The sequence below is a fragment of the Bufo gargarizans genome, chromosome 4 (assembly GCF_014858855.1).
Source record: "Bufo gargarizans isolate SCDJY-AF-19 chromosome 4, ASM1485885v1, whole genome shotgun sequence".
Taxonomy (NCBI): Eukaryota; Metazoa; Chordata; class Amphibia; order Anura; family Bufonidae; genus Bufo; species Bufo gargarizans.
The window spans coordinates 99,555,636-99,582,456 of record NC_058083.1 but is presented as its reverse complement, the minus strand read 5'-3'; the positions used below and the strand labels follow the sequence as shown (position 1 = coordinate 99,582,456).

The window sequence follows — 26,821 nt, the reverse complement described above, 5'->3', positions numbered from 1 at the left end:
AACATGACATGCACAGAAAACTGGTCGTCCTGCAATGGTTTTTTTCTGCTGGTGCTGGCTTTGTTGGCTATCGCATTTAATTTAACTCCACTTGTTGCTGATTATGTAGAAGATGGGAAACTCTTCTATAGTCCAATTTCATGTTACGAGTGGTGGCTTCCAGGACTGGTTGGCGGAGGCTTACTTGTGAGTATCGGGAGAAAAAATCAATGTCAATAAAGGTGGCCATAGACATTAGATGAACTGGCAGACCATCTAATGTGCATGGGGATACCTCAACTCTTACCTGTCGGCAGATGTCTTAAGGGGGTAAAAGAGGGGTTGGGAATGTTGGATTTCAAAATGCCCAATCCTTTTGTTCTCAGGGTAGATAGTCCATCGTCAAATAGGTATCCGGCATCAGCTTACTCACCTATCCCCAATGAGAACACATGCTTGCTCGGCAGAAGGAGTGGGACCAGCAGGAATAGCTTAAAGCTGGCTATACACATAAGATAGGTGCTAGAGTGGACTACTTATTCAGTCAACAGGGATCTTCTAGGCATTCCCACTAACCAAATATTCATATTTATGTTATTGGGAAGAAGGAAAAAATTCACTGCCAGGCATTCCTGGCAGAAGCATATCTTCCAGCAGCAAAACAAAGGATCCATCATGTAGAATTTAGTGATTCCAATACTTATTTCCACCAATATTTACTGTTAGAGCAGAGTTAGGAGCACCCCTATAGACAAAGAATTGTCTGCGGCTCCGTCAACATCAATGTGTGTGGGCCACTTAAATTGTTGACCTGTGTCAAAGCTATGGACACAATGTTGGCAACTTATTTTTATTGTATTATGTGAATTTTGGACTAAAATTATTTTCATTAAAAATTCTAAATCGTTTCCAATCTGCAGCTTGCATATATTACAATATATAGTAGGCTGCAGAATGCTGTCAGTTGAGCTGTCTGACGGCTCAATCTCCAGGGGCTCCTGTGATCTCCTGAATGCTAATCTACACTCAATAATCATCAAATCATCATAATTCTCTCCATTTCTGTTTTAAACTTTTCCTTCGAGGGTACACATCAGCATATAGCTGATGAAGTGTTTTGGGCTTTTATTAAGAGTTATTTACCATCTAATAAGACATCATGCAGGAATAATACTAGATGCATCGCTTAGAACATATAAAAAGTCAGGGATTTCAGTTACAATGAGTAATCGGGGTACAGATATTCGTAGAATAATCTTTCTTTATATAGCGCCAATGTATTCCACAGCGCTTTACAATCATGGGATTCAAGTCAACAATTAAAACAAAGGGAATGAGGGCCCTTCACGCAAGAGCTTACAATCTATAAAGAGATAGGGGTGACACAGAAGGTAATAAGTGTTTTGTACAATGGTCTGGCCATATTAAAATAATAGGGGAGTGTGTATAAGGGTCCAATCTCATGTCCGCAAGTGTTTTGCGGTCCGCAAATTGTGGATATGCAAAACACGGACACCGGCAATCTCAAACAGCTGATGTTGTACCCCCCTCCCACCAATCTGATATAGATGACCTATCCTAAGGACACGTCATCAATATTAAAATCCCGTAAAACCCCTTTAAGTATTGCAAATGTCCCTCCAAATTTGAGATGTGGAGAATATGGTATAATTCTCTCCTAACTCATTATTTACCCCCTAGGCCAGTGGTGGCGAACCTATGGAGCCCTCTCTGTGGGCACCCACACCCTGGAAAAAGTCTATGGTGAACCAATATGCCTTAGACTTTTCCTGCCATTCATCAGCGCTATTTAGGTTAAATTGTCATGTTGTCACTTGGTGATAAATGAGTGGGCTTTAGGTTGCAGTTTGGGCAGTCGATCTTGTGTACTTTCACACAATATCATTTTATTAAATTGTTGGAACCATAGCCTGAGGATAGGTCATCAATATTAAAATCCCAGAAAACCTCTTTAAAAACCACTTCTAATGGTAAGATTTGGTTCATCTGCAACTTCCACATACTCAGTGGGGTAATAAAACTGCATCAGATACAGGGAATACATTTATATGCTGTAAAGAGATCCCCTGAGAAGAAGAACATATGAGGAATCCAGTTCCTCTTCTAGGAGGACCACCAGACATAGGGTGCAGTGCTTTTTATTCTGTTTTATGGCTATGACTTTTAGTACATAGTCCACACTTTTGTACAGGTTCAGTTAGCATTACTTTCTGTTAATGGATCTTGTTCTTATCTATGTTTGATGTGTTATAAAGCATGTAATTACCTTAATCCGACTGGTTGTGATAATAAATACTAATGTATTATGCATTTTATCATAAAAACACGCAATATCATCAGAAACAATCCAGCCACAATCTCTCGCTCCCTGTATTCACCTGGCAGATTAAAGTTTCTGATGTTTAATTTTATGGCTTGGCACATAACATATTTATCCATTACACTTGTTGTCATACCTGATGGGATCTTGCTAGGTTTTTGCATTCTCTATCAGGGTGCCCACGTCAGGGGGGAACTATTCTCCTTAGGGAGAGAGCACCTTAATCAGTGTGAGGAGACTAATAGGCCATACATGCGCCTCGGGAATTCTGGGAGGAAAGGGCTGCAAATGAGCTCTTAACAAGCTTTGCCTCTAATGCCACCGGATGTAAGGCAGCTATCCTATAAGTCAGTGTTCAGCTCTTAAAATAAGCCTTGAGACATGACTTGGATATTAAATAAGCCAGCACCTCATCTTCAGACAGCTGTTTCAGGGTGATTGCCCCTCATCAGTGCAGAGCATAGAGTACTGGCTTAACTGGGTGAGAGGCCTGTGTCCACGCCAGGGGGGAACTATTCTCCTTAGGGAGAGAGCACCTTAATCAGTGTGAGGAGATTCATAGGCCAAACATACTCCTCTGGAATTCTGGGAGGGAAGGGATGCAATGAGGGTGCCTTCACACGCTGCGGATCTTGTTACAGAATTTTCTGCAACTAAAAATCAGTTCCATTCACCTAAATGGGGTTTGCAGAAATCCACGCACTTGCTGCCCCATTTAAAGGAGTTGTCCAGGTTCAGAGCTGAACCCAGACTTATCCCCATTTTCACCCAGGCAGCCCCCCTGATATGAGCATCGGAGCATTTCATGTTTGTTTATATTTTTTACACTGCTAGGCAGAGGCTTCCACCTAGCAGTGGGCCCAGTGACGTCACGTGCACTGATGGGTGGGCTTTAGCGATGCTCTAGCCATTTTACAGCCTAGGGCAGTGCGAAAGCCCTCCCTTTAGTGCTGGTGACATCACTGGGCTCACTGCTCCGCCTAGCTTTACCCATGGAGAGCCTGGTACGTCACTGTGCAGCACGCCAGACCTGCAGGGTATTGCAAAGTGAGGTCACGGTTATGGGCAATCGAGGGTTACTCACTGTTTGTAGGAGAACCCTGGGCAGGCATGCGGCAGTGAAGGAGAGGCTGACACAAAGTTCCTCTGGGGCACACTCTGTATGTAGGGACCAGGCCTGATGGTGGATGAGGTGCCCTGGATGTTGCAGGTGTTTTGAGTGCCTGGGGCAAGGTCCCTTTAAGGATCGTGACGCCAGTGCCTGTAACGGTGGCACACCGATTTCTAGCAGTAATAAGTGAGGAACACAAGTTGCGGTGAACCAAACTTTGCTTTACTTGAAACAGTCCAAACTTTGTACATACAGTTGGTGATGCAGTCACTGATAAAACAATGTTCCACCATCAGGCTTATTTCTTAATATGGCGGGTAATAATCCTGCAAGATACTTGGAGGGTAAAGAGTTAATGCTTCGCAGACAAGGCTGCTCCATCCCCACAGCTATTCTGGCTGGCTGGATCCCAAGGCCCGGATGCCTAAATGTTGGCTTTAATCCTTGGTAATAAATCTTCCTCCCGTATTGACCCTTGCTCTTATTCTGTAGTACCTCTGCCCATCAGCTTACTTATCTGAGCTGGTTGTACTGGCTCTGCTGGGTTGAAGGTGGCTGCAGGTTTCTCCCAGGAGGTCCATCCCTACTACTGGGGTTACTTCTTCTGTGTTAACTGGATTTGGGTTTTCCAGGCAGGCTGTACTTCTCCACTAGCCTCCTGGTGGCAACTAGAAGCCTGTACTATCTAGCTGCATGTCAGGAGGAGGCCCTCAGCATATCCTGGGCTGGTGCCTTCTCACTTCTGTCTCCACAGACTCCTGACTATGACCTAACCCCTCCCTGTCTGGGCCTGGACATTTATACTAGGGGCTCCCTATCTCCCTCTAGTGTCTAGGATGTCTAACTACACCCCAATAGGCCTGCTGAGCATATAACAGGGGAAACAACAGGGGTCAAGTCCTGGGAAAAAAAGTGTGGGAACTCACCCAAGATCCAGTGCCTCCACGTGAAGTCACGGCACGCGGCGTACGCAAAGGGCAGGGAAGGTCACTCTCTTTCTCCCCCCTTGTCACTCTCTTTCTCCCCCCTCCCTCCCTCCCTCCCCACTCTCTTTCTCCCCCCTCCCTCCCTCCCTCCCCACTCTCTTTCTCCCCCCTCCCTTCCTCCCTCCCCACTCTCTTTCTCCCCCTCCCTCCCTTGTCACTCTCTTTCTCCCCCCTCCCTCCCTTGTCACTCTCTTTCTCCCCCCTCCCTCCCTTGTCACTCTCTTTCTCCCCCCTCCCTCCCTTGTCACTCTCTTTCTCCCCCCTCCCTCCCTTGTCACTCTTTCTCCCCCTCCCTCCCTTGTCACTCTCTCTTTTATTCCCTCCCTCCCTTGTCACTCTCTCTTTTATTCCCTCCCTCCCTTGTCACTCTCTCTTTCTCCCCACCCACCTCGGGTGTAGCGTGGCCGAGCTCTGTCCGGTCCGTGATACAGGAGCATTTGCTGTACCCGGCCGGACTGACAGGAAGTGCACACTAAGTGAGCACTTCCTGTCAGTCCGGCCGGTTACAATGAGTAATCGGGGTACAGATATTCGTAGAATAATCTTTCTTTATATAGCGCCAACGTATTCCACAGCGCTTTACAATCATGGGATTCAAGTCAACAATTAAAACAAAGGGAATGAGGGCCCTTCACGCAAGAGCTTACAATCTATAAAGAGATAGGGGTGACACAGAAGGTAATAAGTGTTTTGTACAATGGTCTGGCCATATTAAAATAATAGGGGAGTGTGTATAAGGGTCCAATCTCATGTCCGCAAGTGTTTTGCGGTCCGCAAATTGTGGATATGCAAAACACGGACACCGGCAATCTCAAACAGCTGATGTTGTACCCCCCTCCCACCAATCTGATATAGATGACCTATCCTAAGGACACGTCATCAGGGGCGGAGCCTAGCTGCAGAGCCGGATGCACGCACGAGTGTGAGCTCTGCAGAGGATCGTGGTTGAGCAGGCCTAATTAACTCCTTTTTAAAGCACCAACATGGGCAAAATAACGAGAGACAAGGCGAAGGAGACCCCTGGAACCGGCAAAGCCCTGCCAGGACAAGGAGATCTGGACCGCTTTGTGAGAAAAGCGGCCCCTCAGAGCGCAAAGCGCAGTGACAAAATGGCGCCGAGAGCTGAGACGCCGGAGGCCTCCGATTCAGAGGACGGAGCGGGCAGTGAAGCGGCAGCGCCTGGGGTTCATGAGGACCTACCTGTTTCTAGGAACTTTATGAGGCAGCTATTGTCAGAAGCATTGGACCCCCTGGTCACGGAACTTAAAGAGTTCAAACGCGATCTTAAGCAGCAGAGTGACAGGGTGGAGGTGCTGGAGACTGCACAAGCGGCTATTGTAGAGTTTAACACGGCGGTCTCACATAATATGGACCATGCACAAGCCCATCTGAATTCTATATACAGCCAGATCGAGGACCAGGATAATAGGGGTAGGCGAAACAATTTGAGACTGAGAGGGTTCCCAGAATCTATTCAGGCAGACACTATTATGTCTACCCTAATGGACTTTTTCAAGAGCCTACTGCAAGAGGGAGACGCGGTAGATTTTACTCTGGAAAGAGCACACAGAGCCCTGCGTCCACCGCCTGGGCCGACGGAGCCCCCAAGAGACATTGTTTGTAGGCTGCTTAGTTTTCAAGCAAAAGAATATGTGCTCAAAGCAGCTAGGGCAAAGTCACATGTGGCGTTTGCAGGAGCTAATATTCTGATTTATCAAGACCTCTCGCCATTGACCTTAAGGAAGAGGAAGGCGCTTAAGCCCTTACTGGACATTTTGAGAGAGCGCAAACTTCTCTATCGTTGGCTTTACCCGTTCGGCCTACTGATAAGTTTTCCGGACCGGAAGATCACGATTAGGTCACCCGCCGACCTCAGGAGAGTCTATGACAAGCTGGAAATAGATGACCTACAGATAGACGACTGGAACCCGGTCCAGGAGCTGACTCAACTACCAGCATTACCTTTGATAGCCCCGTGGACACCGGTGGGCGCGGGACGACCTCAGCGGCACAGGAGAAAGTTGGAGAAGCTCCGCTCTAGTAGTCCGGCACAGGATAATGACTGAGTATACAGTATTTGTGCATGGAAGGTTATTAGATATGTATCTTTTATTGTTTAGCTTCTTTTACAGGTCCTATGTTGCAGTGGCAGCCTGCTCAACTCCCTAGATCCTCTAGGTGGCAGCCTACGCCCATGATCCCCACGGTATTTTGTGTGGATCATCAGCTGTTCCTTCAAGGAGTTATACTTTTGGATGTGTCAGCGTCCGTTTACTTTTACTTTTACTTTTGTTTTTGTTTGTTGTTCCCAATATTGTTCTGTTGGGCTGTTTCAGACAGATATGCCTTTATATTGGGTGGTCTAGCAATACCCTCCTGGTCGGTTTACATTAGCTCATGTACCCTTTATTGTGAATGGCTATAACCAGTATATGTTCATTTAATGTGCGGGGGATGAACGCGCCTACCAAAAGGGGACAGATTTGTGCTCAGATGAGAAAATCTAAAGCTAGTATTTTACTTCTTCAGGAGACACATTTCAGGTCGAATCATGTACCTAAGCTGAGTCACATGACATATAACCAGTGGTTTCATAGTACTTTGTCGCTATCTGCCTCTAAAGGGGTTAGTATAGCAGTTCACAGACATGTCCCCCTGGAGGTGCGTTCATCTCTTGTAGATACGGAGGGTAGATACATTTTCGTTAAGGGTATGATAGGACAACAAATGTACACGCTTGGTAGTATATATGTTCCGAACACGGCTCAGGCGGCTTGGTTGAGGGATACTTTGGCACTGCTCCAGGGGTTCGCGGAGGGCCCGATAATCCTGGGTGGGGATCTTAATGTTGCCATCTCCCCTGAAGTAGATACCTCTCTTGGTAGATCATCGGTTTCATATGGATCACTGAGATCTATTAAAAATAATCTCAGTAATAGCGGACTAGTGGATAGCTGGAGGGCGCATCACCCGGGACAAAAAGACTATACCTACTACTCGCCAGCGCATAAGTCTTATCAAAGATTAGACTACGTGTTTGTGTCCACCTCACTACTGCCTTATTGTACTAAGACTTCAATTGGTTCCATATTGTTGTCGGATCATGCACCGGTTTTCATGAGTTTTCAAATGCCTAATATTCCAAAAAGAGAAATGCTTTGGCGACTCAATGAAACTCTTTTGCATACTCAGCAACATGTGGACAATATGAGGGAGAAAATTGAGGAATACTTTACCCTCAATGACTCCCCAGACATAACTCCCGGGACGATATGGGAGGCCCATAAGGCAGTGGTGAGGGGCCACTTCATATCTTTAGGCTCATACCTTAAAAAACGTAGGGAGGCGGAAGTAGTGGATCTGCAAAGTCAGATTTCCAAAGCTGAATTGCTGCATAAAAAAAGGCTAACGGCTGAAGTTCTGCAACAGCTGGATCTCCTTAGATCGCGATTGCGGAACTTATTGAACACCAAATCAGCTAAACTATTTTTATCCGCTAAGTTTAAATACTATGCACACGGTGATAAGGCTTCTAAGTTCATGTTGTCCCAACTTAAAAAACGCAAGGCCCAATCTTATATACAGAAAATACAGTCCCCCACAGCGCAAACTGTCTATCAAACGGAGCAGATTGCATCTTGTTTTACGGACTATTATACCCAATTGTACAATCTGAGCCAAGGGATGTCGCCACTAGACCGGGTAACTAAGCTCTCTGAGAGTAAAAATTGGTTGGCATCGCTAGACCTCCCTAAGCTGACAGGTGAACAGTCCCAGGACTTGTCCCGCCCTTTCTCTTCTGCAGAACTGAAGAAAGCCCTTAAAAATTCCCCCCTGCATAAGAGCCCAGGTCCGGACGGACTACCGATGAAATATTATGATTCCTTCCAAGACACTCTCCTGCCTAGATTTCTGTTGGTCTGTAACTCACTGTGGGAAGGTAAACCACTACATCCGCATATGCTAGCGGCTCAAATTACGATAATTCCCAAAGATGGGAAAGACCCCTCGCTATGCGCTAGCTATAGGCCGATATCCCTGCTTAACACAGACCTAAAGTTATTAGCCAAGATGCTAGCCTCTCGCCTCCAGACGTTACTGCCACATTTGATCCATATGGAGCAAGTGGGCTTTGTGGGAGGACGGGAAGGAAGAATGAATATCTCCCGTTTGATAAATATTATTCACCATGCCCATGTCTCTGCCACTCCATTAGTCCTTCTCGGCACAGATGCCGAGAAGGCTTTTGATAGAGTGGATTGGACCTTTATGAATGAGGCATTGCAAGTTTTTGGCATTCCTTCAGACTTTATTGCAGTAGTGATGGCTATGTATAACAATCCCAGTGCCAGAGTTCTTGTCAATAGCGTACTGTCCCCCCCCTTTAAGATTAGCAATGGCACCAGGCAGGGTTGCCCCCTCTCACCGCTCCTTTTTGTTCTGTCAGTGGAGCCGCTTTTGCAGGCTCTCAGGCGTAATGAAAAGATCCAGGGAATGTCTATCAAGGGGATGACCCATTCGATTGCCGCATTTGCGGATGATCTCCTCCTCATTGTTACGAATCCTATTGAAGCATTTCCAGCGATTCATGTGTTACTGGAGCATTTCGGTTATCTATCAAATTTTAAAGTAAATCTCACCAAGTCACAGGTCTTAAATGTTACTCTTGACGCGCAACTACAAGCTGATCTAGAACGTAGTACCCCTTTTAAGTGGTCTAATAGTAGCATACCCTTCCTAGGGGTGAAAATTACTGCCCATTACTCACAGATGTATGCGGAAAATTTTAGGAACATCCCCCGAATGATTAAAGAACTGATGTCATCTTGGGACCTCCCATTTACGTCTTGGTTTGGCCGTAGGACCTTAATTAAATCATTGATCCTCCCAAAGGTCTTATACTATCTGCAGGCACTACCAATTTTTATTCCAAGAGAATTTTTCACCCAACTGAGAGGGATTCTGTCGCGTTTCCTCTGGAGCAGTGCCAGACCTAGATTGCCGTACAGTCAAGTGATCAAACCTCAGAAGCTGGGTGGCTTGGGGATCCCTGACTTCCTCCTGTACTATAAAGCTGTCCATGGATTGAGGGTTTTGGAATGGATACGCTGCCCATCAGAAAGGCTAGACGTGGGGTTGGAACAAGATTTAGTTAGTACTCCCTTACGTTCCCTAGCTCTAATGACAGGCCACAGGCAAGCTTCCTTGAAGCAAGTGACAACTCCTCTAATACGTAACACGCTTAAAGTATGGTTTGCTGGTATATCTGAGAAACTGGTCCCAGGTCTGATCTCCCCACTGCTGCAGGTTAGAGATGTCTTATGGGACTCCTCCCCGGAATTTAGATCCACTCTGAATGAAAGACACAAAGCAAATTCAACCTCAATTCTTGACATTTTGGATATACCTCCTGAGGGGGAAGATAGTTCTACACTACAGCCCCAAATTGGGAATCTAACTCAATTTCACTATGCCCATATACTTAAGGCACTGGCAGGAAGATTAACGCAGAACCGGAGTATTCATACTCAATTTGAGCGAATGTCCTTGGAGAGGAGAGAACCAAATAAAAAGATATCCAGAATATATGCCTCTTTACTCGAATCTCCTCAGACAGTTGCCCCCTCATTCATTAAAAGTTGGGAGGCGGACCTGGGAACCACGTTTTCTGATACTGAAATAAGGACGCTCTTATCACAGACCAATAAAATTTCCAGGTGTGTACGGCTGCAGGAGAACTACTTTAAAATGGTCACTAGGTGGTACTATACCCCCATGAAACTGCACAAGATCTTTCCTAACTCCTCGCCATTGTGTTGGAGATGCCTTGAATTTGAAGGCTCTTTTAAACATATATGGTGGGATTGCTACTTAATAAAACCCTTTTGGAAGGAGGTCTGTGAGTTTCTTTCCAAACTGCAGGATAAGCCTTTCCCTTTGGCACCAAGACACTGCTTAATTGGCCTTAAGCCGACTAACTGCAACTCAATGCAGACGAACTGCCTTCAGCAACAACTTCTGGCAGTGGCCAGACTCCTTATTGCTTCCAACTGGAAGTCGAGGAATGTGCCCGTTGTCCAGCATTGGATGGCTCGGTGCGACCAGGTTTATAGGCTTGAGCAAATAGCTCACTGGGAGCATAACAACGCTACTAGGTTTGAAAAGGTCTGGGGGGCGTGGAAGAAGTTGAGAGGTTTTGATTGATTGAGCCCTATCTGGGTATGTCTTCGCTTGTAGGTCCTCTGTACTGAGGGATAATTAGTAGATATTGTTAATTGTGCCCTGGGATCGGCGCTAGGAGGGTGTGTGACATGGCTAATGTGACATTAATATCTGTCTGTTGTTTCAGTTATTGTTCGAATGTAGCGATACAAATTCGTTGCTTTGATCTATGTATATGTCAATACTACTGTGCGTTATGCTGAGCATAATGTGATGCCATTGTTGTACCTAAAGTATGACATTCTATTGATTTGTACAATAAAATATTTTACAAACTAAAACTAAGGACACGTCATCAATATTAAAATCCCGTAAAACCCCTTTAAGTATTGCAAATGTCCCTCCAAATTTGTTTTTCTTCAATTTGATTTACCAAACGTTTAAGTGATCGCCGATCATGATCATTCAGGATTTTTTCCCGCCAGATTTCTTCCTCGAATACGATGGGTCCCCACTATCCTTCCAGTTTTTAATAATGTGTTGGACAGTTCTTAACCCAATTTTAGCAGTTTCTGCAATCTCCTTAGATGTTTTCTCTGCTTGATGCATGCCAATGATTTGACCCTTCTCAAACAGACTAACATCTTCTCCACAACCATGAGATGTGTCTTTCGACATGGATGTTTAAGAAATGAGAAGCAACTCATTGCACCAGTTGGGGTTAAATAACTTGTTGCCAGCTGAAAGATATTCGCCCATACAGTAATTATCCAATAGGAGGCTCATAACTATTTGCTTAGTTAAATCCAGGTGGCAACTTTTTTTTGGGACAGGCAGTGTGTATATATTTGTTCCCCATACATATATAATGGCCTCCAGTTGTTCCCCCGCCTTCCCCTCGATCCCTGCTAATGCTGATATTAATAAAAGAAAATGCATATCTCATCCACCTGAACAAGCAGTGACACTCGATCCTCACTGGATGCACATGACAGGACCCGTGTTCTCAGCATGATGACGTATGAAAAGGCCTGCAGCATCAAGTTAAGGGGACACTCATTCCTTACAGGATGTAACTTGAAAGGACCTGTGATGAACTTCACCCCTCTGGGGGCATCAGGTCCTTCTGCATCCTTTGGGGAACAGGTGTGTGAGTGTCGGGGCGTGTGGAAGTGGATGTGGTATTATTTTTATAATACTAACCACTAAAAGGCCATTATTTACTAGTGTAACTGTTTTTAACGGCCGTTAGACGGGTGCACTCCTGTGTAAGCAACAGTTAAAAACGGTCTCATAAAGAAAAAAATGCCATGTGAATAGCTCCATAGACTGCAGTAGTTCTAAAAACAGCAGTGATGAGTTGTGTGAATGTAGCTTTAGACTTACGGTACATTCATATGACTGTATACATTTTGCAGTCCGCAAAATCCAGGTCTAAAAAAAATACGAATGATGTCCATGTGACTTCCTTGTTGTATGCATTTTTTTGTTCTATCTTTTTTGCAGGACTGCAGAACAGACATACAAATGTGGACAGCACGTGGTGTGGTTTTCTTGCTATTGTTTACTTAACGCGTTAATTCCTTTTACCTCTGCTACATCTGTATCTTGACTACACATTCCTATGTATGCACATTAATTGCCATTAACATCAGCTCACTGTCCCCTTTTGTCAATTTCTGCTGTAGGTTTTACCAGCCGTATCAATGACCTTGGCAGCAAGGAAGAAAGGGAGCTGTAATAATAGGGCAGGTGTAAGTATATATACATTCATTTCCAATTAAAATTAGGTTGTCTGCTTTAGAAAACCCATCCTCAATTACCATATGAGGTCATCCTGAGTTAATAGAGCAGGCATCCTCAAACTGCGGCCCTCCAGCTGTTGTAAAACTACAACTCCCACAATGCCCTGCTGTAGGCTGAGACCTGTAGGCCAGGGATGTCAAACTCGTGGCCCTCCAGCTGTTGCAAAACTACAACTCCCATCATGCCTGGGCATACTACAGCTATCAGGGAATGATGGGAGTTGTAGTTTTGCAACATCTGGAGGGCCATGAGTTTGACATCCATGCTGTAGGCTGTTCGGGCATGCTTGGAGTTGTAGTTTTGCAACAGCTGGAGGGCCGCAGTTTGAGGATGCCTGTAACAGAGGGTAGTCTCTCATCTGGGATCTCCATCAGTTAGCCAGAGCAGAGAGCAGCCTGCAAAAATTGTCTTGTTGTGTTTCCATGTCATTTATCCATTTATTTCATTTCGGGGTCATTTATCAAGACTGGCATTTTAGGTGCCGGTCTTTAATACTCCCTGCGCTGGCGGTAGATGCCCTTAAGTTATGTATAGGGGCAGGCCTCTACAAAACGTAGGCGTATCCACCGCCTGAATAAATCTACACCAGCTCCCTTGCCGGCCTAGATTTAGGTCATTTCCTACGCCAAAAAAAAACAGGTGTAGAAAATGATGAGACGGGCCTGCCGGCCTGCCCCCTTCCCCGCCTGCGCCACTCTCCCTTTTTTAGACCTGACGTGAGCTGGGAAAAGTCGCAGATTGTGGCGCAGTTGACCTTTGCGCCGCAATCTGCACCAGATATACTTCAAAAATTGGTGTATATCTGATAATAAATGACCCCCAATGTGTTTGTTCTTTTTTGGTGTTGTGGCTCTTTAGTTCTTTTAAAAAGCATTATTGGAAACGCACTGCATGGCTCAAGGTGGTTCATGCTACATGTATATAGAGGCTTGTCTGTGCGCTGCTACCAACCTTATCTAGGCCTCCAGCAGGCCAATACAGATGTCATTAAGTCCACTGTCATCTGTTGACAATGTGGGGTATCTGCTTTTTAAATCACGAGATATCATATATAGGCATAGCGAAAGAGAGCGAGAAATTTTTGACAAAATTGTCAAGCGCTCATTAGTGCATCCTTTGGCATGAGTGAATGCATATGGGACACTCGCTCTTCACTGGGTGTGCACTCCTGTATTACAAATGTCTCCATTAGTGGCCCCCAGCATTATGAATGCAGTCATTTTGCTTGTCTTGTGTAAAAAAAACTAAACAAAACAAAAAAGAAAAACCTCATCCGCTTGAACATGCAGGAGACACTCTCTTCTCGTTGAATGTGCAAGACAGGACCTGAACTCCCAAGCGTGATGACGTATTGCAGGTCCTGCTGCATCCACTTCACTGAACTTCACTGGAGTGGATGCATCCGGGCCTGTGATACATCATCACGATGAGAGCGCAGGTCTTGTCCTGCACATCCAATGAGGAGAGAGTGTCTCCTGCATGTTCAAGTGGATGAAGTTTTTTTTTTACTCAAGACAAAAAGCTAAATTACTGGGGGCCACAAATGGGGACATTTGTAATACAGGGGGCAACTAATGGGGGCATTCACAATACATGGGGGCCACTAATGGGTAATTATTTATACTGGGGGGCCACTAAAGGTACTCTCAATAATACTGGAGGCTACTAATGGGGGCATTCAAAATACTAGCGACCACTAAAAAGGGCATTAATAGTACTAGGGGCTACTAATGGGGTATTAACCATACTGGTTGCACAATTAAGGGGGGGGGGGGGGGGGATTTGATGTCCAGGGTGCACTATGGGGACATTTTGTATACAAAAGGCACTGCAGGGGTTGTGATTTAAAAAAAAAAAAAAGCAATTGCATTCATACGTTTTTTATGCCCGTTTTTAATGGCTATGTGTGACAGTGTGTCCATTTTTCATGGACATTTTTTTTGTCATGTGAATGTAGTTTCAGAGGACAGGAGGCCCCAAGGAGTGGTGAATATGCTCTTTACTCACTGCTCCTTGGTCCTCTCATATCTATTCATCTATCACGCCATTGTAACACCTGTGATAAAGCATTTAGCGTGTTCTCTTTGTCCACAGATGCTGACCTCCTCGCTCTTGAGTATCGTTAGCATTATAGGATCTGCTTACTGCACTGTGATATCCATCTATGCTATCAGTAAAGGACCTCTTATCTGTGAGAAAGGAAAAAATACTTTGGATTATTGTGATTACACGCTGGTTAATCTCAGGTAAATTTACTACTACTGTCAGGTCAGGTTTTTACGACACATTTCAAATGTAGTCTTCACTTGTACATTTTTGTTTTGTTTTTGGAAATAGCAGGAAGCAATCCCCAAAAAGCTTTATCCTTCTTCTTTGATGGGATCAGTTCACACATTCCTAAAAATTAACTTATTTTGGCTAGGTTCTCACCACATTAGAGCTCTACGTTCTGGGAGACTCTGAAATGTCCCCCTGAATTCAGGGGTGTAGATATAATCGATGCAGAGGTAGAAATCGCACCTGAGCCCTGGTGTCTGAGGAGGCCCAGTGACTTTGCTGCCACAAAAAAAGACACAAGTATTGAAAATGACACATGGTCGTCATTGAGCCCATCTACAAATTTTACGCTGGGGCCCAGTTACATCAGTTAGGCCTCTAGGCAAATATGTACCCTGTCACTGCCAGGCGCAACCCGACAAATATGCTGAGGATCTGCTTAAACACAGATGTGAAACAGGCCTAAGTCTTTGATCTCTGGTGTCCGAAGAGAACTGGGGTTTAAAAGTGGCGCTGAACTACCTTATGACAGTGGAGCGGTGGTGTGCATGCATGTCAACTGCTCCATTCACTACTATGAGACTACTATGTACAGTGCTCACAGCAGTGTCATAGAAGTGAATGGAGAGGAGGATGCACATATGCACCACCGCTCCGTTCTCATGAGTCAGTTCAGAAGCACTTGTGACCCCATTCTCGTGATTGCTAGGGGTCCCCACTGTTGGTCCCCCAGAGATCAAACTTGTCCTGTGGATTAGGGATAAGGCTACATTCACACAACAGGGAAAAACAGCAGTTTTTAAAACCAAAGTGTATGGGGATATTCACATGACCCTTTTTTAACAGCCAGTGAATACCGGCCGTCAAAAAGTAGGACATGTCCTATTTTTCGCCATTTTCACGGCCACGTGGACTCCATTGAATTAATGGGCCCATATTATTATTATTTTTTGTATCAGATTATTTTTCATAGCATTTTCAAATAAAAAGCTACAACACCGTACAACAGCACGGACTAACCCACAGCATATAGATGATTAGAGCCAGATAGGTACTACAATCAGTCCATCCAATATCTGCATCCCACCCAAAATACTCCCCTCCCCCCGTGCAGCATAACATCACTGTATTTAACCTCAAATGGCTTGGTAATGATAAGCTCTGACGACCCTTCGCCCCCCGTTATCTGTGATATGTATTTATGAGGGCTCCATCCTCATCTCCAACAGGCCATGAAATTCAATCCAGGAACTCAATTGGGCGGTGTATTTCTTGGCAGTACCCCGTTTAGTATAGATGCCTTTTTCTAGTTTTAGCAGTCAATATCCCAATGGGCCCTTTTTAATGGCCATCTACACAGGAGTGCACCCGTCTAACAACCATTAACCCCTTGAATACCGGAGGTTTTTATGTTTTTGCATTTTATTTTTTTCTTCCCTCTTCATGGACCCATAACCTTTTTTATTTTTTAATTTACTAGCCATAAGGACTTGTTTTTTGCTGGAAAAGTTGTACTTTCTAATGCCACCATTTAAAGCTACTTTCACACTAGCGGCACGGACCTCTGGCAGGCTGTTGAGTCGGGTGAACAGCCTGCCGGATCCGTCCTGCCTCTAGTGACCGTGTGCCCCCGGACTGCAGCTCCGTCCCCATTGACTATAATAGGGGCAGGGGCGGATTTCCGGCAAGGCAGCACACGGCAAGAGGCTGCCGGAATAAATGTCGGACATGTCGTAGTTTTATTCCAGCAGCCTCTCGCCGTGCCTCTGCCGGAACTCTGCCCCCACTATACGGTCACTAGCGGCAAGATGGATCCAGCAAGCTGTTCACCCGACGGAACAGCCTGCCGGAGGTCTGTGCCGTTAGTGTGAAAGTAGCCTAATATAGCATAGAATGTAGTGGAATGGGGAAAAAAATCCAAATGGGGCAGAATTAGAAAAAAAGTAATTCCACCAGTTTTACGGGTTTTGTCCCCACGGCATTCTATATGCTGTAAGACTGACCTGTGCCCTTCATTCTCTGGGTCAGTACGATTACAAAGATTCCACATTTGTACAGGGAGTGCAGAATTATTAGGCAAATGAGTATTTTGACCACATCATCCTCTTTATGCATGTTGTCTTACTCCAAGCTGTATAGGCTCGAAAGCCTACTACCAATTAAGCATATTAGGTGATGTGCATCTCTGTAATGAGAAGGGGTGTGGTCTAATGACATCAACACCCTATATCAGGTGTGCATAATTATTAGGCAACTTCCTTTCCTTTGGCAAAATGGGTCAAAAGAAGGACTTGACAGGCTCAGAAAAGTCAAAAATAGTGAGATATCTTGCAGAGGGATGCAGCACTCTTAAAATTGCAAAGCTTCTGAAGCGTGATCATCGAACAATCAAGCGTTTCATTCAAAATAGTCAACAGGGTCGCAAGAAGCGTGTGGAAAAACCAAGGCGCAAAATAACTGCCCATGAACTGAGAAAAGTCAAGCGTGCAGCTGCCAAGATGCCACTTGCCACCAGTTTGGCCATATTTCAGAGCTGCAACATCACTGGAGTGCCCAAAAGCACAAGGTGTGCAATACTCAGAGACATTGCCAAGGTAAGAAAGGCTGAAAGACGACCACCACTGAACAAGACACACAAGCTGAAACGTCAAGACTGGGCCAAGAAATATCTCAAGACTGATTTTTCTAAGGTTTTATGGACTGATGAAATGAGAGTGAGTCTTGATGGGCCAGATGGATGGGCCCGTGGCTGGATTGGTAAAGGGCAGAGAGCTCCAGTCCGACTCAGACGCCAGCAAGGTGGAGGTGGAGTAGTGGTTTGGGCTGGTATCATCAAAGATGAGCTTGTGGGGCCTTTTCGGGTTGAGGATGGAGTCAAGTTCAACTCCCAGTCCTACTGCCAGTTTCTGGAAGACACCTTCTTTAAGCAGTGGTACAGGAAGAAGTCTGCATCCTTCAAGAAAAACATGATTTTCATGCAGGACAATGCTCCATCACACGCGTCCAAGTACTCCACAGCGTGGATGGCAAGAAAGGGTATAAAAGAAGAAAATCTAATGACATGGCCTCCTTGTTCACCTGATCTGAACCCCATTGAGAACCTGTGGTCCATCATCAAATGTGAGATTTACAAGGAGGGAAAACAGTACACCTCTCTGAACAGTGTCTGGGAGGCTGTGGTTGCTGCTGCACGCAATGTTGATGGTGAACAGATCAAAACACTGACAGAATCCATGGATGGCAGGCTTTTGAGTGTCCTTGCAAAGAAAGGTGGCTATATTGGTCACTGATTTGTTTTTGTTTTGTTTTTGAATGTCACAAATGTATATTTGTGAATGTTGAGATGTTATATTGGTTTCACTGGTAAAAATAAATAATTGAAATGGGTATATATTTGTTTTTTGTTAAGTTGCCTAATAATTATGCACAGTAATAGTCACCTGCACACACAGATATCCCCCTAAAATAGCTAAAACTAAAAACAAACTAAAAACTACTTCCAAAAATATTCAGCTTTGATATTAATGAGTTTTTTGGGTTCATTGAGAACATGGTTGTTGTTCAATAATAAAATTAATCCTCAAAAATACAACTTGCCTAATAATTCTGCACTCCCTGTATAGGTTGTCTTGTGTTTTAATACCGAAAAAATGTAAACTTTGAAGCAAAATATTTTTTATATTTCCCTATAACGTTTTTATAGCTATGTATACCGAGTTGTGTGGGGGTCTCATTTTTGGCGGGACGATCTGTAGTGTTTATTGATACCATTTGGATTGTGTGACTTTTTGATCATATTTTATTCAATTGTGAAGAGATGAAAATCAAATTGGGCATTTTAGGATGCAGCAACTAGCCCCGGGCCACTCTGAAACAGCAGATACCCGCCAACCATAGTGCCCAAACTGTAGGGTAATGAGGGCTCCTAGCTCTGTCCAATGCTGTTGTCTGCTAAATCATATCCAGGTATGCTTTAGAAGGCTGCCTGTGAATTGTATACTGTCATATACAGTGCCATGAAAAAGTATTCATACCCCTTGAACTGTTCCACATTTGTTCATGTTACACTCAAAAAACTTAAATGTATTTTATTGGGATTTAATGTGATAGACCAACACAAAGTGGCAAATATGTGTGAAGTCAAAAGAAAATGATGCATAGTTTTCTAAATTTTCAATCAATAAAAATCTGGAAAATGTGGCTGGCGTGTATTTCTATTCAGCCCCATTGAGTCAATACTTTGTAGGACCACTTTTTGCTGCAATTACAGCTGAAAGTCTTCTGGGGTTTGTCTCTACCAGTTTTGCACATTTAGAGGCTGACATTTTTGCAAAATAGCTCAAGTCAGATTGGATGGAGAGCGACTGTGAACAGCAGTTTTCAAGTCTTGCCACAGATTCTCAATGGGATTTAGGTCTGGACTTTGACTGGGCCATTCTAACATATGAATATGCTTTGATCTAAACCATTCCGTTGTAGATCTAGCTGTATATTTAAGGTCATTGTCCTGCTGGAAGATGAACCTCCGCCCCAGTCTCAAGTCTTTTGCAGCCTCTATCAGGTTTTCCTCCCGGATTTACCATCCATGTTCCCATCAACTCTGGCCAGCTTCCCTGTCCCTGCTGAAGAAAACCATCCCCACAGCATGATGCTGCCACCACCATTTTCCACGGTGAGGATGGTGTGCTCAGGGTGATGTGCAGTGATATTTTTTCCGCCACACATAGCGTTCTGCGTTCAACCTAGGTCTCATCTGACCAGAGCACCTTCTTCCACATGTTTGCTGTTTCCCCTACATGGCTTGTGGCAAACTGCAAATGGAACTTCTTATGGCTTGATTTAAAAAATGGCTTTCTTCTTGCCACTGTTCCATAAAGGCCAGATTTGTGGAGTACACTAATAATAGTTGTCCTGCAGACAAATTTTCCCACCTGAGCTGTGGATCTCTGCAGTTCTTCCAAAGTGAACATGGTCCTCTTGGCTGCTTCTCTAATTAGTGCTCTCCTTGCCTGGGCTGTCAGTTTAGGTGGATGGCCATGTCTTGGTAGGTTTGCAGTTGTGCCATACTCCTTCCATTTTCAGGTGATGCATTGAACTGTGTTCCATAAGATGTTTAGAGCTTGAGATACTTTTTTTTTTTTACAATCTAACCCTACTTTACACTTCTTTATACTTTATACTTCTCCACAACTTTATCCCTGACCTGTCTGGTGTGTTCCTTGGTTTTCATGATGCTATTTAATCATTTAGGCTACTTTCACACTTGCACTTTTCCTTTCCGCTATTGATATCCGTCATAGGATCTCAATAGCGGGGGGAAAACGCCTCCGTCTTGTCTCCATGCAGTGTCAATGGGAACAAAACTAAACTAAATGAAACGGAATGCGCCAGAATGCATTCCGTTCTGTTTGGTTGCGTCCCCATTGTAGACAGAATAACGCTGTAAGCAGCGTTTTTCTGTCCGTGATGTGGTGCGGAGCAAGACGGATCCATCGTGACACACAATATAAGTCAATGGGGATGAATCCGTTTTCTCTGACACAATAGAAAACCGATCCGTCCATCATTGGCTTTCAATGGTGTTCATGACGGATCCGTGTTGGCTATGTTACAGATAATACAAATGTATCTGTTCAGAAAGGATGCAGACGGTTGTATTATCATGACAGAAGTGTTTTTGCTGATCCATGACGGATCCAGCAAAAACACTGGTGTGAAAGTAGCCTAATAATCACGAACAAACCTCTGAGGCCTTCACAGAACAGCTGTAGTTATACTGAGAATAAATTAGGTGGACTCTATGTACTAATTAGGTGACTTCTGGGGGGGCATGGCCGAACCAACATGGTGTGAGGAAGCAGAGTAACAGTGCTCCTGCAAAATCCTGTTAATTACCCGACGAACACCTGGCAAATAGGGGTTAATTGAGCCCACATTGACAACATCAGGTCCCCTAAACATCAGGGACACATCGTATGGACTTTACCGCCGCAGCTCGGCTGTCATACTGCAGGAGCAGACGGCGCAAAGGAGAGAGCAGGGGGTAGCTGCCGGAGGAGAGTAAAGAACGACGCGGTGGCAAGGATCGTAGAATACACACTGCAGGTACAACATCCCGACAGTGGCTGACAGCTTAACCCAGGCTGCTGCCGGTGCCTGCTGGACTCACGCGATCCACGGCTGTAGCGGGAGAGAAGCCGCGTGGTGGGCGCCATCTTGCCTGCAGAGCTAGTGCACTGAAGCGCTCCTCTATAATCCGGCAGACGAAGTGGGACGGCGGAGCAGTGTGTATGAACGTCTCCCCCCTGTGAATACTGCCAGTTTGAACCTCTTGCTATCCTCCTACTAGGAGATTCTCTACATACATCCTATTAGGTCTGCTAGAGGACTTTTTTGAAGTATATCTGGGCACTTGATGGTGGGACTGACATACCTACCCCCCTTTACAGTGTTAGCATTGATGACAGTCTGATTGATTGAAACGCAAGACTTGCTGGTTCAGATAAAGCAATTCCCTGATATCCTGCAGGAGTGTCATACCTCAGCAGGCTCAGCTAGCCTTTCAAGTTTCTGTGGACTAATTCTATGGGCCGCAAAACATCTACTGTGGCTCCATAAACTGGTAAACAATATATGGATGCCATGAGTCAGACGGAGCAAGAAAGTGAGGAGTCTCTTGTCCCTGTTGCCTCTGCTGAGAACGACTGCAGTGGAGCAGAGTAAGCAACGTGGAAGATGCGTCTAGAGCAGTTGGAAATGACACCAAGCAGCTGGTACAGCAGGTCCAGATGCTACAAGCCAGAGCAGAAGATGCTGAAAACCTTAGCAGACACAACAACGTCCGTATTCTGGGCCTACCGGAGCGAGTGGAGGGGTCTACCCAGAAATATTTGCGGAACAACTCATAAAAGAGGTACTGCATCTATCACCCTCTCCAGTTGCTTTGTTATAGAGAGGGCGCACCGGGTTCCAACCAGGCCCTTACCACCAGGATCCCCTGCAAGGCCGTTCATTATGAAAATCCTGAATTACAGGGATAGAGACGCTATTTTTCTAGCTGCCAGACAGAAGGGCAACATCACATATGAAAATGTCCGCTTGTCATTCTACCCAGACTTTACTGTGGAGGTCCAGAAGAAAAGAAAAACAGTTTACTGAGGTCCGAGCAAGACTGAGAGATAAAAATGTGAAATATGCAATGATCTACCCTTCCCGCTTGCGGGTGCAAGATGGAGAAACTGTTTGTTTCTTTAATACTCCGGAAGAAGCTACAGATTGGATTGACAAGAATCTGAATGCAAGTCCTCATCACTGATGGAATGAACTCTGGCGGTGACAACTGGAAAAGCCAATAATTGATTAAATGTCAGATTACTGTACATTGCTGATAGGAATATTGAGGGGGGCAGAGGTGTTATGTTTCACCGCATTTTGTTACTCACCCTGAACCAACATGCACTGTTATAGGAGAAACTGTCTATTTGCTTTCTCTCATTAAGGTACCTATATGGTATACAAGTTCACCGAATGAGTTAGGGTAGGGCTGCTATACCCAAAAGTTACCTAGTTCAGGGCTCCAGGCGCAACCGTGTTAGGAAGGATTGGGCAGGGTGGGATGGGAAGGTTTGGTGGGGGTGGACTCGGGAGGGCGTTCGTATTGGAAGGTTATCTAATATGGTGTGTATGTGTGTGTGAATGTGCCTTCATCAGGCTAAGATTTTGGATATTCTTTCTCTGGTGGGAAAAATGGCGTTAATTAAGCTGCTTTCCTGGAATGTCAGGGGTCTTAATAATAAGATTAAAAGGTCTCTAGTCCTTAATTATCTGAAGAGAAATAACCTAGATATAGTGCTACTGCAATAAACGCACGTCCATGGATAGGCCCTACATATCATGCAGTATATTCAAATCATGCTAGAGGAGTTTCTGTCTTAATTGCTAAGAGTCTCCCGTTTCAAATACTTTCCGTACAGTTAGACCCCTATGGTAGATATGTGATTCTACATGCTAGTGTTAGAGGGCTGCAGTATTTAATTGTGGGTCTCTATATCTCTCCGCCATTACGCAGGGAAGTCCTAGATTTAATTATAGCTAAAATAGCAATGTTTCCAGCAACGCCCTGCATTATTATGGGCGACTACAATGCCACTTTAGATCCAGAACGGGATAGATTGAATCCCCAGGCCTCACACAACAATGCGATGTCACGTTGGGCTAATGCCTATGATCTGATAGAGACGTGGCGTTATTTTCATCCCACAGATACACAATTCTCGTGCTATTCGGCTTCCACTGGCTCACTATCCCGTATAGATTTGGCCTTTGTCAGCGGAGATTTATCTCCTTATATCAGGTCCAGTGATTATCTGCCGAGAGGTGTTTCGGATCATGCCCTCCTCCTTCTGATTTTGTCACAGCCATTGGCTCCAGCCGATAACAATTGCGGTTGAATCCAATGTGGCTCGAGGTCTTACCGGTGGTGAGTGATAGCCTAGATGTTATGGGAAACTACTGGTTAGAAAATGAAGGATCTACGAATCTCCTGGTTGAATGGGACGCTTTTAAGTCAGTAATGAGGGGGGCATTGATTGCCGCTATAGCAACTCACAGAAAGGAATTGAATATCAAGCGGACTAAACTAGAGATGGAACTAGCAGACAGAGAGAGGCTATTTATACTAGATCCGTGTTCTGAGAAGCAGACTATGTGGCTAGACGCACAGCGTAGGTTTACTTTACATTTGACTGAATATGCCCAGAAGAAACTCTTGAATCAGAGACAAACCATTTTTTCAGATGGTGATAAATGTGGTAGAGCTTTAGCGTATCTGGCTCGGTAGTGGCGGGAGTTCTGAATGATCAGGGTGTGTTGTTGAAGGAGCCTAGAGATGTCTGCCGTCAGTTTGCCTCCTACTATGCAAATTTGTATGCCCCCAAGATCACGTGCACTTCAGGAGAGATTGCCAAATTTCTGGCAGGTATTAATATTCCCTCTCTGGACAGGAACCACAGGGAGGCCTTAGAGGCAGATATATCAGATAATGAGATTGAAATAGCCATTAACTCTTTAGCAACCAAAAAACCCTGGGTCCCGATGGGTTTCCAGCTGAATGGTATAAGCGCTTTTCTAAGGACCTTGTGAATAGAATAGGGAAGTTCTTGAGATATGCGCTGGACCAAGGTTCGCTGCCTCCTTCTTTCTCTGAGGCAATAATAGTAGTAATTCATAAGCAGAGAAAACCATCTGAACAGTGTAGCTCTTATCGACCTATCTCACTTCTGAATGTTGACGTCAAAATCTTTGCGAAGATACTGGCTTTAAGATTGAGAGACGTAATTCTTTCCTTGGTTGGGGTAGATCAGTCGGGTTTCATGCCAGGGAAGTCTACCGATATTAATCTAAGACGTTTGTTCACTAATCTTCAGGTCAACCATGACAATCGAGGTATGAGGGCTATCGCCTCCTTAGACAATGAAAAAGCTTTCGATTCAGTAGAGTGGGGCTTTATGTGGGCGGTGCTGGATCGAATAGGATTCCCCGCAAAATTTCTGCGCTGGTTACAGATGCTCTATAAATCCCCTTTGGCGAGAGTCAGGGTAAACGGACACATCGGACTCCTTCCCCTTAGGTAGAGGCACTAGACAGGGCTGTCTTCTCTCCCCCTTATTATTTGCATTAATAATGGAACCTCTATCGATACTCATTTCCGCCAACTCAGGCATAGAAGGCTGGGAAATAGCTGGAATATCAGAAAATCTCTCATTATATGCTGATGATATGTTGGTATACCTGGATGATCCAGGGAAGTCCTTAGACACCCTTTCAAATACTGGATTATTTTGGTAGCTTCTCGGGTCTTCGTGTAAACTGGGCCAAGTCGAGTCTCTGCTTAATTGATGACTTTGACCCAACTCATATTTCATTGAACATTAAAGGGATTCTGTCTCCAAGTTTTGGGCTATAGAGCTGCGGACATGCACGGCTAGATCGCCGCTAGCATGTTCGCAATATACCTGTCCGCATGTGCAGTGACGGTATAATGTTCCTTTCCTGTGCTGGCATCAGCCTCAGGGAAAGAACTGCACATGCGCGAGCTCGCGCATCGCGAGATTACGGCAATCTATCGGTGATGAAAGGAGGAGATTCGGAGGACGCAGGCGGTGCTGGGCTCCTTCTGACCTGAGGGCAAAGGGAGCTGCTGTGACTGATCCCATGTAATTTAGTGTACTGGATTTACTTGTAGCTTGTCTGCAATTGGAGTGTTTGTAGTGCTTTTTTGTTAAACTTAAATAAAAAGATACTATTAAAAAAATTTGGTGACTTCTGAAGGCAAGTGGTCAGACTGGATTTTATGTAGGGGTATCAGAGTACAAGGGGGCTGAATACAAATGCATGCCACACTTTTCCGACTTTTATTTATAAAAAATTCTGAACACCATGTATCATATTCTTTTCACTTCACACATACTGGCCACTTTGTGATGGTCTATCACAGGGGTCAGCAACCTTCGGCACTCCAGCTGTTGCCAAACTACAATTCCCAGCATGCTCCATTCATTTCTATGGCAGTTCTGAGAAGAGCAGAGCAATTATGCATGCTGGGTGTTGTAGTTTTACAACAACTGGAGGCCGGTGGTTGCCTACCCCTAGTTTATCACATAAAATCCCAATGAAATACATAGAAGTTTGTGGATGTAACATGCCAAAATGTGGAAAAGTTCAAGGGGTATGGGGTGAATACTTTTCCAAGGTACTGTTGCAGTGTGACATTACAGTAAAAGATAATAGTTAATAAATAAAAGTATATAATAGTTAACGTATCCTACTGAATCTGTAAAAAAAAATTGTTAAATGCACATTTAAAGTCCCCATAATTAAAAAATGTGTACATATTTGGTATCTCCAAATGCAAACAAATTATTGTAGGATTATAGCATTAAAAAAGTGTAAATAAAAAAAATCTGAATTTAATTTTACATAAAAAAAATAACATAAATGAAATGTTAAAGTATATGCTTCTAAGATATAATGCCTAAAAACCTGCAGCTCATTCTGCAAAAAACAAACATAAAAAGACAAAAACAAACAAACCTCAAATAGAAATGCAGTTATACAACGAAACAAGGAGACCCTGATCAATGAAATGTCTGAATAGACAGTACATGGAAATTCACATTTACTTACATACACTTTGAGGGATATTTATTAAGTGCCATTTCTGTGGCAAAATCTGTGACCTTTTCCCGTTCTAACCACTTTTCCGAAGTAAAAAGCAAGCAAGAAAAGGGGGAGTAGCTTGGATGGGGAGGCCGGCAAGCCTGGCATATTTATCATTTTCCACTCCAGTTTTTGGAGTGGAAAATGGCTTGAATCTATGCCAGCAAGAGCCCTGCCGGACAAAGCACCAAACTTATGTAGAAACCTGAATCTCTATATAAGGGTTCATGCACACGACCGTGCTGTTTTTTGCGGTCCGCAAAAAACGGATGCCGTCCCGTGTGCCTTCCGCAATTTGCGGAACGGAACAGGAGGCCCATTATAGAGATGCCTATTGTCCGCAAAACAGACAAGAATAGGACATGTTTTATATTTTTTGCGGAGTCACAGAACGGAGCAACGGATGCGGACAGCACACGGAGTGCTGTCCTCATCTTTTGCGGACCCATTGAAATTAATGGTTCCTTATATGGAAAACTTTGGCACTTCCTCCAGCAGCAAAGGGGGACTTAAGATCAGCGTGGAAATCGCAGGTCTTAATAAATGCCCCCTTCATGCATATACTTGTATGTGTTTTGTACCTTTTTAGCTTTTATTTGTATACTTAGAATATCACCTTCTTATTTTTACAGTCACCTCCAAAACCTGACATTTGACCTGGCCTGGTTTACGAATGGTACCTGCCGACCTACTCCATCAGTTGGTAACAACGTGACAGTCTTCGCACAGAATTGGCTTCCCGATTTTGATCTAAATTTTCAAATTGATGAAGACTCTCAGAAGATTATCCACATCACAGTGTTTGTGGGTTTGGCCATTGTGGGGCTGCTACAGGCCATAGTGGCCCTAAGTCAGATTGTGGCAGGTCTATTTGGTTTCCTTTGTGGAACCTCAAAACGCAATGCCAATGGTAATTTCAACTATGGCTACAGAGACGATTAA

The 26,821-nt window shown here is 44.5% G+C and overlaps 1 protein-coding gene across 1 annotated transcript; it reads left to right on the top strand.

The window, feature by feature from the left end:
* On the top strand, window positions 1–26,821 carry TM4SF20 (transmembrane 4 L six family member 20). Its single transcript, XM_044291008.1, has 5 exons — window positions 1–186; window positions 12,268–12,333; window positions 14,480–14,631; window positions 14,826–14,831; window positions 26,512–26,821. Exons 1-5 carry the CDS (start codon window positions 4–6, stop codon window positions 26,819–26,821), a joined length of 717 nt encoding a protein of 238 aa, XP_044146943.1. The 5' UTR covers window positions 1–3.